Source organism: Hippoglossus hippoglossus, chromosome 12 (genome assembly GCF_009819705.1).
Source record: "Hippoglossus hippoglossus isolate fHipHip1 chromosome 12, fHipHip1.pri, whole genome shotgun sequence".
NCBI lineage: Eukaryota > Metazoa > Chordata > Actinopteri > Pleuronectiformes > Pleuronectidae > Hippoglossus > Hippoglossus hippoglossus.
This window is the reverse complement of record NC_047162.1, coordinates 15,036,811-15,048,177: the sequence shown is the minus strand read 5'-3', so window position 1 is coordinate 15,048,177 and position 11,367 is coordinate 15,036,811. Positions and strand designations below refer to the sequence as shown.

General features: G+C 43.2%; 2 protein-coding genes across 4 annotated transcripts in view; one reads left to right on the top strand and one right to left on the bottom strand.

The window, feature by feature from the left end:
• Window positions 1-3,155, top strand: part of nefma (neurofilament, medium polypeptide a) — a 5,052-nt gene extending 1,897 nt beyond the window's left edge. Inside the window, exons 2-5 of one of the 3 annotated variants that reach the window (XM_034603308.1) lie at window positions 65-189; window positions 281-696; window positions 799-1,685; window positions 1,776-3,155. In XM_034603308.1, coding sequence (XP_034459199.1) covers window positions 65-189; window positions 281-696; window positions 799-1,685; window positions 1,776-2,207 — 1,860 coding nt within the window. In that variant the 3' untranslated portion in view covers window positions 2,208-3,155. Of the gene's footprint in view, window positions 1-64; window positions 190-280; window positions 1,686-1,775 lie in introns of all 3 variants that reach the window. The other 2 variants (XM_034603307.1, XM_034603306.1) reach the window with 2 other exon arrangements.
• Window positions 3,156-5,998: 2,843 nt separating this feature from the next.
• Window positions 5,999-8,776, bottom strand: nefla (neurofilament, light polypeptide a). Its single transcript, XM_034603309.1, has 4 exons — window positions 7,632-8,776; window positions 7,395-7,519; window positions 6,674-7,107; window positions 5,999-6,588 (listed from the first exon to the last, which is right to left on the bottom strand). The coding sequence occupies exons 1-4, from the start codon at window positions 8,670-8,672 to the stop codon at window positions 6,242-6,244; spliced, it is 1,947 nt and encodes a 648-aa protein (XP_034459200.1). The 5' UTR covers window positions 8,673-8,776; the 3' UTR covers window positions 5,999-6,241.
• Between the last annotated feature and the right edge of the window lie 2,591 nt (window positions 8,777-11,367).

Sequence of the window (11,367 nt, the reverse complement as noted above, 5' to 3'; positions counted from 1 at the left end):
GTCCGGCGCATGATTTTGATGCATTTAATCAACCATGCATTGTTTTTGCTCCGTGTTTCCCCAGGAGACAATTCACCAGCTGGATAATGAGCTCAAGAGCACCAAGTGGGAAATGGCTCGTCACCTGCGCGAGTACCAGGACCTCCTCAATGTCAAGATGGCCCTGGACATTGAGATTGCTGCATACAGGTATTTACTGATCTACATCTGACATGTGAGGCGCAGTTTAGAAATAACATTTATGGACATTTTATGGAATCTCTTCTCTTCCTCCTATCAGGAAACTCCTCGAGGGTGAGGAGACCCACTTCAGCACTTTCCCTTATCGCCAGCCGATCACTCCCGCCAAAATCTCCAAGCCCAAATCAGAAACCTCCAAGCTGAAGGTGCAGCACAAGTTTGTGGAGGAGATCATCGAGGAGACCAGGGTGGAGGATGACAAGTCCGACCTGGACGAGGCCCTGGCTGAGATAGCACAGGAGCTGTCAGCCACACTCGGAGGGGGAGGAGAGGACGAGGAGGATGAAGAGGAGAAGGAGGAAGCAGAGGGTGAAGTAGATGCAGGAGAGGTAGAACAGGAGGAAGTTATTAGCGCCACTGAAGCTAAAGTAAGCTCCAGCGCACCCGCTAAGGGGGAAGAGGACGAGGAAGAGGAAGATGAGGCAAAGGGTGGCGATGAGGGCGAAGAGGGAGAAGGTGGAGAGGAATTAGAGAAGGAAGAAGAAGGTGAAGGAGACGATGAGGGAGAAAAGGGGGATGATGCAGAGGGAGAAGGAGAAGATGCAGGAAAGGAGGAAGAGGATGAGGAAGAGGTTGAGGAAACAGTTCTGTGCTCCGAAGCTCCTGAGTCGAAAGCCTCTCCCGACAAAGAGAAGGCTGTAGACAAGGAAAGCAGCGAAGGAGAGGAGGAAGCAGCAGAGGAAGCTGGTGCTGAAGATGAGGGTGGTGATCAGGATGATGACAAAGCATCCAAAAGCGGAGACGAGAAAGAGGAAAAAGAGGATTCAGAAAAAAGCAAAAAGGAAGACGAGAAGAAGGTAAAAGATGAGAAAGCAGATGACAAGTCAGAAAAAGAGGTAGCCAAGGCAGAAGCTCCGAAAACAGAAGCTGCAAAACCTGAGGCCAAGAAGGAAGAGGTGGCCAAAACAGTGGCATCGAAACCTCTATCCCTAAAGCCTGAATCCCCCAAGTCTGAATCCCCCAAACCCCAGTCTCCTAAATCTGAGTCTCCCAAGGCTGCATCTCCTAAGTCTGAGTCTCCCAAGGCAGGCTCACCGAAGGCCGGATCTCCCAAACCTGGTTCCCCAAAAGTTCAGTCCCCCAAGTCAGAATCCCCGAAATCTGTGTCCCCAAAACCTCAGTCCCCAAAAGCTGAATCCCCAAAAGCTGAATCCCCAAAAGCTGAATCTCCAAAAGCTGAATCCCCAAAAGCTGAATCTCCAAAAGCTGAATCCCCAAAAGCTGAATCCCCAAAAGCTGAATCCCCAAAAGCTGAATCTCCAAAAGCTGAATCCCCAAAAGCTGAATCTCCAAAAGCTGAATCCCCAAAAGCAGAACCCCCAAAAGCTGAATCCCCAAAAGCTGAATCTCCAAAAGCTGAATCCCCAAAAGCTGAATCCCCAAAAGCTGAATCTCCAAAAGCTGAATCTCCAAAAGCTGAATCTCCAAAAGCTGAATCCCCAAAAGCTGAATCCCCAAAAGCTGAGCCTCCAAAAGTTGAATCTCCAAAAGTAGAATCTCCAAAAGCTGAATCTCCAAAAGCTGAATCCCCAAAGGTTGAATCCCCAAAAGCTGAATCCCCAAAGACCGAGAAGCCTGACGCTCCTAAGCCTGCTGAAGAGAAATCCGAGAAAAAGAGCGACTCAACAGAAGACAAGAAGGTAGAAAAGCCAGATGTTGCCATGAACGGCGACTTGGACAAGAGCCCAGAAGAGGAAGAAAAGAAGGACGAGGGCCTGGAAGACGACGTGCTCGCTAACGGCGTGGACGAGAGTCTCGGTAAGGATGACGCCAGCCAGAAGGTGGTGATCACCAAGACCGTGGAGACCATCACCACCGGCGAGGACGGCTCCAAGCATGTCACCAAGTCCGTCACCGTGACCGAGACGGTGAAGGAGGTAGAAGAGATGGTGCAGGAGACAGTGGTGGCCACCAAGAAGACGGAGAAGCACTCCACGCAGTCGGTCAAGGAGGTGACCGAGGGATGAGGAGGCGTCAGAGGTTCAGGGGGGGAGGGGACGCGAAGACAAGCAATCAACACACAACTAACATAACAAAGAAAAATCATACAGCTAGAGCGATGTAATAAAGATAACCACTCTCAATCATACTAAAACAAAATCATAGAGAGAAGCCAAAACCTCCAACGCAACAAGTTTCAAAAATGCATGTTGAGTGAAAGCTTTAAAACGGGCTTCGCTGCTGATGCGGTCAGAAGAAGATGACTGAGACATTTTATCCTCTTTTCGTTTTTTCCTCTTTCCTTTCCGCTGGTTACGGGTGAGCTCACAGGTGGGAGGGAGGGGGGTCTCTGCATGCTAGCTCAGGGGAGGGGAGTACGTTCCTCTCTTATCTGTATGTATGGTAGAAATACACTGTAAAAATGAGTAGATATATATGTAAAAGGGATACATGCGATGTTGGATGGCAGAGCGAGAGATATATTATTCAAGATTTTCGAGGAGGGGGGGCAACAGCCTGCACGGAGGCTGCGATTTTCCCGGACGTAGACACGCGCTTTACTGAAGAAGCCTTACATGACACACGAAGACACCAACTGAGCCAATAAGACACTAACAACGAACACGACACGTAGTGAAGAGAGCGACGGCCTGGCGAGAAACACGAGACCATATACATTCAGTAACTGAAGCTTAACGAACCTGAAGAAACTCTTAGCCTTAAACATGCTTTTTATCAGTGTCTGTTATGTTTACCAGAGTGCAACTGAAAAATAAAATATGAATATATGTAGAAATATATATATTTAAGTGTAAATGCGCAGACACATGCATTGTTGTATGCATATAGTATGGACTTGAATTTAAATACAGAAATAAATGAGGTGCTACTGTTTGCAATCCCATGACTTTACTCATCATGAACGATTTCCCAGCAGCATTTGCTCAATAAATGTCATAACGAATTAAAGAAAAGTTGTCTTGTCATATTGTATCACTCTCTATTCTTTATTACTGCATGCACATGTGTCTACTATCTCAAGTATAGATGGTTTTTAGATTTAGCAACATGAGCTTTACATGTATGGCTGTAATTTACAAACGAATTACATCTTAATGCAATTGACTATTTTCTAATACTCTACAAATCAACTATATAGTTAATACATTTATATATTTTAACTACAATAGATGACTCATACCCCACATTTGTTAATTAATATTAAATGTTGTAATATTCTAATAATATACAATTTTCAAAATGTTCTAATATCAAATAAATACAGCAAACACCTTCATAGACCTTTAAGAGCTTTACATCAAATTTTCAATTTCACAGTCAACCAGAGGAAGTGGCCACATTAATATTTGAGCTTAATTAATGATTAATATCCAGAAAAATTATAATTTGGAGAAAAGCAGGTCATAATTTAATAATTTTGCTGATAACTTTAATTATTAAAATTGTTATCCACCAAAGGTGAGCCTTAATTTATCCCAGAAAATGTCTTTAATTAAATACTATCAATAAATCCTCATGACATTTTTAGTGCTGATATGCAATTTTGGAGAGTCATAAAACCTGGAGATTTATTTCTTTTCTTATCTGTTATTACATTTTTTTAATTTACCTCTTAAGCTTTATAGTTGACTTATGCTCTGCTGAACATTTTAAATGCAGTATGTTTTATCATATACAGTATGTGGATTTTTTGGGTTCGTGTCAGCAGCAACATTAAGTAATGACGACAGATGTTAAAACTGCAAAGAAGGACTCTATATTGTAAATGTTTCAAACCCATCACCAGGGCATCACATCCATAGACTGTATATAAAGATGGACGACATGACAGATCCCTGAAAGTGAAGCCATAACATCTTGGTTGCCCCCTGGTGGTGGGCTACAAAAGTCATGGGTCATCGGTCATGTCAGTTTAAAGGACATGGACTAAACTAAAAAGTCAAAGTCCACATCGAATAAAGTTTTGTTAAAGAACTTCTGTCATTTTAGGTTCTTATGAGACTGATGTTTGTTAAAGTGATCATATTTCCAGTAAGTTTGGTTTTAATTATTTATATTTATTGATACTATGACAATGGGGGACTCATAATTGGGTCCATGCATTGGCAACAACATGATCACTACAGCACAGACTCTGACTCCTTTTGATATCCAAAATGTAAGATGGCGGCACCTGTATCCAGGGTATTTTTACGGTGGCTCTGAGAGCTCAACGCAGCGCAACACATGCAACACATGCAAGTAGACAAAACACAAGCAAAGTAAGAAAACATCTTCATCAATTTGACAACACAACACAACACATTACGCACAACACAACACATTACAGAAATGTGCTGCATTTACAGAAAACGACAACGGAAGTTATTCCAGGGGACAACTAAAAGTGATGGACAAGTCCGGTTTTTAATTGTGTGTATTTCGTTGTATTTCATATTTTTTAATTGGCAGGCTAATAGTAAGCAAAACGTCAACGCTCGGTTGACATTAGACATCTGCAGTAATATCTGAATCATGCGATCACAATGTTAAAATAAACCATTTAACAACTCCAAACTGTGGCAGCAACAACAACCGGACGTGTCCATCACTTTTAGTTGTCCCCTGGAAACACTTCTGTTGTTGTTTTCTGTAGTTGCAGCGCGTTTCTGTAATGTGTTGAGTTGTGTGTAATGTGTTGTGTTGTGTTGTCAAATTGATGAAGATGTTTTCTTACTTTGCTTGTGTTTTGTCTACTTGCATGTGTTTTCTTAAGTTGCAGTGCGTTGAGCTCTCAGGGCCACCGTATATTTTGGCTTCATTTCTGGATATTGGGAGGAAGTAGAGATGCATCATCCACCTTCATATAGAGTCTATATGGTGATACCTGCTGCAGATGGATTTTGTGACTAATATTTACAAATATCAACAAACTACTGATACAATATTGTTGTGTAGCCTCACTGACTTTGCTGAGTCATTCTGCTGACTTCTGTGTAGCATTTGGAATCATCCTGTCATTACCTCTTGTGGCCACAGTGGCCGCTGTTGAACTAAAATCAAAGGTCAAGCATGAGTTTGTTAATATAAGGTCACCAGGGCTGAGGAGTTTCCTTCATTCCCCATGATTCACATGAGCTAGTTGTGTTAAAACACATATTTGTTTATTATGTGATTTAAGAGCCTTTGGCCGTCTCTTTATGTCATGTGATTAAGAAAGTATTAATCATTTACATATTTCTGTATATATTAAAATATATGATAACATTGATATTTTATTTTAATATGTATCATCTACGTGTATGTTTGTTTTTATACAAAAATGTTCATATCATCCGAAAGGCAGAAAAACATAACTCTAGGTAACGTGTATTTAATTAGTTTTTTATTGTTGTGATCATAGACTGTATTGTTTTGATCCATCGTGATACGCTAGATGTGCAACAGAAGCACAAATAGACAAGATAACTGGTTACACAGCAATGTCATGTATCAGTTTGCTAACATTAGCTCAAATTAACCAGCATCAGCTACATGTTGCAGCACCACCGCCCTCTAGTGGTGTGAACTCAGTATGCACGTATGAGGTGGATTTTATTGCTTATAAATGCTGTTTTTCATTTGTAGGTAGATATTGTGTTATTTATTCATTCAAAAGCTGAATCACTACATTTTTGGTAAAAACTAATCTGAAAACAAAGCAGAACTTCTTGCAATTAGCTACATTTATATTAGAAATATCCGAAAAACAAAATCAACACTGTAAAGATGTATTGAATCAGGACTTGTGCTTAAGTCAAAATCGAGGACACACATATGACTTTGAGAAGTGTTTATTGAACCAACAGGAAGTCACACACTTTACTCTCCGTATACAGGACATGTGCACACAGACATTAATGGACTAGTCTGGACATTTGCAGGCAGATAACCTTGATATGCTGCTTTGAATGGAGTGTTTAGATAAGCCGGTTTGAGAGGATAGCGCTGAGGCCTGGTTATCGAGCTGTGGTTTTTTGTACGTTGACAGTTCTGACGGAGGTTTACTGACACTACTGGTTTACTTCTTCTCTTTTGTGCTCTTTTCTTCTGCCACTTTTTCCTTTTTGACGTCAGCTTTGTCGTCTGTTTTGGGAGCAGCTGCTTTGTCTTCCTTCTTGGCATCGGATTTCTCTTCTTTCTCTTCTTTCTCTTCTTTCTCTTCTTTCTCTTCTTTCTCTTCACTCTTCTTTGCTTCTTCCTTCTCTTCTTTCACTTCTTCTTTTGCATCCGACTCTTTGTCATCGGCTTCGTCGGCTTTTTCCTCCTCTTGTGCTTCTTCTTTGACTTCAGTCTCCTCTCCGTCTTCTTTGTTGTCTGTCTCCCCCTCTTCTTCAGCAGCGTCGGTCACCTCCTCCTCATCACCACCTGTATCAATAGATATTTTTATTAATTGTCATAGTGACCCTTAATTGCAATTAAGACATATGATAAAAGAAAAAGATGCACTAACCCTTTTCTTCACCCTTAGCCTCTTCGTCTCCTTCTGTAGCCTCTTCCTCATCTTCTTTCTTTTGATCTCCTTCCTCCTCTCCTCCCTCTTCTTTTTCCTCATCTTTCTCCTCTCCTCCTTCTTCTTCCTTCTCTGCCTCCTCTGCCTCCTCTTCCTCCTTTACCTCCTCCTCTGCTGCCTCCTCCTCCTCTTCCTCCTCCTCGGCAGGTGGGCTGGCCTCAGCTTGCTGGGCATGGCTGGCGGAGATGATCCCCTCGGTGGTGCTGAAGCTGGAGCTGAGCAGGCGTGATGTCATAAGGTAGGAGGGGCCTGAGCTCAGGCTGGAGAGGAAGGGCCGGGAGTAGGAGGGCGCTGACAAAGAGTGGCCGTAGAAAGAGGACACACCCCCGGAAGCTCCTACGCTGAAGCGGGATTCCTCGCCTTCCAGCAGCTTCCTGTATATTTAAAAGAGTCAATTAGCAACCATTTGTTTACACTTCTAACTGTAAAATACAATTTCTGGTTATGATCCTAGAACATGTTTACTAAGATAACAAGGGCCTATATTTACTTTTGCCATACATTATCGTAATTTATCCATAAAAGTAAAAATGTATGAATTTGCTGATGCACTATTTACTTAAATGATTCATATTTTCACCTTGTGAATACCTAAAATCTTAAGCTCATGATTCCTCATATAATCAGTAAAATAAACTCTTGGATGTCTTTGGCTTCTCACCTGTATGCAGCAATCTCGATGTCTAGCGCCATCTTGACATTCAGAAGGTCCTGGTAATCCTTCAGGTAGCGGGCCATTTCCTGTTTGGTGCCCCTCAGCTCGCCTTCCAAATGTCCAATGGTGTCCTAAAATGAAGAAAGTAAAGACACAAGAACATAAAACATGCAACATGATGAAATGAAAACCTTGAATGAAGAATCTGAATGATTAATGACATGTCATAGCGGCACTGCTGACCTGCATGGAATTTATCTCAGCACTCTGCTTCTCATCCATCTCGTGCAGCTGTCTCTCCAGGGATCCGTTGAGGCCTCTGCATGCGTCGATCTCCAGCAGCCGGGCCTGGAGCTGGCGTCGGTACTCTCCTGCTTCGTCCTTGGAGTTCCTCACGGCGTCACTGTGCTGGGCCACAGTTTCACTCAGGGAACCTACCTTCCCTCTGAACCACTCCTCGGCTGCCTGCATGTTCCTCGCCGCCAGCCTCTCGTACTGGGACCTGATATCCCGGAGAGCCCCGGAGAGATCTGGAGCAGCGGCCTCAGACTCGACAGCCACCTGGACGCCCAGCTGGACTTGGGACTGCAGCTCGGCCACCTCACCTTCGTGAATTCTCTTGAGGAAGGCCAGTTCCTGCAGCAGAGTTTCGATGCTCTTCTCCAGCTCAGCCTTAGCTAAAGCAGCCTGGTCGGCCTCACGACGGGTCTCCATCAGCCTGCCCTCGGCCTCTTCACGAGCCAGAACTTCCTCCTCATATCGACCCTGCATGGCGCTCAGAGTTTGCTCCAGTCGCTCTCTCTGGCCCAGGACAGCCTGCTGCTCTGCCCTGGCCTCATCCATTGCTGCTCTCAGGGAGCGGGCCTCCTGCTCATACAGTGCTCTCAGGCGGGATGGCTCAGAGTGCCTCTGCCTCAGCAGCAGCAGCTCTGCCTCCAGAGCACGGTTCTGCTGCTCCAGGTCACGCACTCTGTCAATGAAGCCGGCAAAGCGGTCGTTGAGCTCCTGCAGCTGGCCGCGCTCTTGGGTGCGCACGGTACGAAAATCAGAGCTGACCTGGGACGCCTGGCTGAGCTCCAGCTCCAGGGACGAGCCCATTGAGGAGGAGGAGAGCAGCCCCCGGCCGGGAGAGGAGTACTGCAGACGGGAGGAGGACAGCGGGGAGGCATGGGAGCTGTAGACGGAGTGGGTTCTCCCTCTGGTCGCCACACGAGGGGGAGCCTCGACATACCAGCGTCTATATGACGAGGTTGGATGGTAGGGGTCATATCCGATGCTACTCATGGCTGAGTGGTGGGAGCACTGGCTGCTCTCCCTCTCCTCTGTGTGTGTGTGTGTGTGTGGAGATGTACGCAGGGCTCAGGTTTAAGCCACAACTGCTCTCTGCTGCAGCAGCCTGTGCTTTTATACTGGGACACCGAGCTCTGACGTAAGCGCTTTCCCCCAACTCTGACAATGCAGGCTCGATAGTCTTACACTGCAACAGCGAGGAATGAGACAGAGGAACCATGGGAAGGAGCGAAGGAGGTAAACGAGAAGGAGAGAGGGAAAGAAGGGAAGAAAGATGTTTATATATTATATATCTGTAAAACTTCATGTTTATGTTTATGTTTTCTTTGGCATTGACAATTCTAATGCAGAAAAGTGTTTTATTATTATATATTATTTTATTATATAGGTTCAAAAACAGTTTAGCACAGTTTGCTTGTGCAATTGAAACAATATGAAACAATAGATAAAACATGTCACCAGTTTTAATACAGAACTTGAGCCTGGAACATAACGACAGAAAAACTGCAAATAACTTTAATGCATTATTTTATTAATTATATCGAGAAGAAACATGGGTGAGACGTGTTTATTGTGCTGTATCTTCACTGCAGGAGAGAGAGAGGGAGAGGAGAGTTGGTTTTTACAGCCATGACACAGCATCTCTCCTTGTGGTGGAGAGTGGATGTGCAGGCATAACCTCAAAAGACCTGCAGTGACACAATCCCACCCAAACACAATGTAAGAGTATCCGTGACAGTCAATAAGTTCTGCTGTGGAAATTGTTACTCTGATTTAATTTTTCTTTTTTCTCTGTTTTCTTAGTAAAGTTTACTTTACACTTTCAGCTTTGTATTAGTCATTTTATGAACCTGCAGATGGTTTTGTAACTGAAGGATTACACTTTATTCTAGTCATTGCTTGTGCTTTTCATATTTATTAGACTTTAATGTGTCAACTTGTCTTGTATGTGTAACACTACTTAATAAATACACAACCACAACACTTGACACATGAAACAGCCAAGTGTGTGTGTGTGTGTGTGTGTGTGTGTGTGTGTGTGTGTGTGTGTGTGTGTGTGTGTGTGTGTGTGTGTGTGTGTGTGTGTGTGTGTGTGTGTGTGTGTGTGCAGGTGCAGGTGCAGGTGCAGAGGCTCAGTGAAATTTATGTCGGGAGATTTGTTTTGCTCTTGAGCTCCATGCATAAATGAATGTATATTGCAGTGCTTTGCAGCAATACCTGTGTGTGTGTTGGAGTGTGTGCAAGAAGTGTGAATGTCTTTGTGTGTGTGTGTGTGTGTGTATATGTGCATGACCTGCTCCAGTAATCTACCTCTTCAGCACAAAGCCCCCTCCCTCAGTACTTAGTGTTGTGGGAGGTGGGGGGGGGGAGCTGCATGGGCCTCTGCTGCAGGCTGAGTCATCGTAACACTTGTGATCACACAATCTCCCCCGTGGACACTTCTCCCGGCCGAACAGGAGCCTGACAATCTGCACCGGGGTGATTTTTTTTTAACTTCAGCGGATTAGATGCTTACAGGACCTGTGGAAATGAAACAGAGAAGCTAACTTGTCTTCCCACACAAATTCACTCACAACTTCCATTTTCCAGGTAGCTGCTGGTCTCTGTGAAGACAACTCAGCATCAGCCCGAGTATCAAATTAATATATATTTAACTTGTAGGATCACAGCTAAACCGATGACAGCATCACACAACTGAGAAAAATAAGTATATTTCAAGTTTGCACCTCAATAGTCAGGAATTGTCTTCTTGGTGATGATGGTTTGATATTAATGATTTAGTTTAGTTATTTATCAGGATTTAAAAAATGCATTAATCACTTTTTGGGACAAGGGGGCAAGAAAAGTATCCCAAACATAAACTAGACACAAAATTAACACTTTACAGTTATATTCCACAAACTCACGGAGCTTAATCTGCAAGATGTTTGAACAGGATGAACATACCTGATTTATCTGAGCTTCTTTAATGGGATATAATTAGCATCATACAGTAGATGTGCCTTAAAACCAAAACAATGATCTAGAACAGGCTAAAGGCCTCCAAACAGCCGCAGAGCTCAGAATTAATTTGTGTTTTCATATTTATCTTATGTACAACAATGGACCAGACACCATGTTCAGTGTTTTTCTGCAGAACTTTTAGTTTCTTTTTAGTACAACACAATAACCCTTCATCACACGATGCAGGTCTGGATTTCCATTATAATTATTACCGGGGACTATTGGATTTCTCCTTATTTCTATTTATGGATCATAACTTGATTGAAAGGGACAATAGACATTGACTTTGCTTGACAGCTCAGCTTTGACTCTGTGGCTCAGTTTCCAACCTTCATCAGCACTTTTCTCTCCTCTGTAAGTTTCACAGCGCTGACGCTTCTCAACACAACACATTTCAGGAAGGATACTACAGAATATTTTTGTCTCAGCTGGATACAACATTTTCAGTGGGATGAAACAAGAGTCTGAATCATTAAGTAAAATATAATTATGATGTAGAGCAACTGAAAAAGTGCAATTTGACCTTTTGATCTGCAGGTATCCACATGCATGTACCATATATACCACTGATACACATATTAACATTACATATATGCACAGAGCTCTATATGACATTTTCTTAATAAAACGTTTTTATTTCCAAGATACTTTTCTTTAATGAAAATACTTTTCATCAATCATACTG

Coding starts and splice junctions, on each gene's coding strand:
- nefla (XM_034603309.1), bottom strand. CDS start 8,672: ATGAGTAGCATCGGATATGACCCCTACCATCCAACCTCGTCATATAGA. Junction 7,520..7,631: donor CTGAGATAAATTCCATGCAG/GTCAGCAGTGCC, acceptor TCTTCATTTTAG/GACACCATTGGACATTTGGA. Junction 7,108..7,394: donor ATCGAGATTGCTGCATACAG/GTGAGAAGCCAA, acceptor TTAAATATACAG/GAAGCTGCTGGAAGGCGAGG.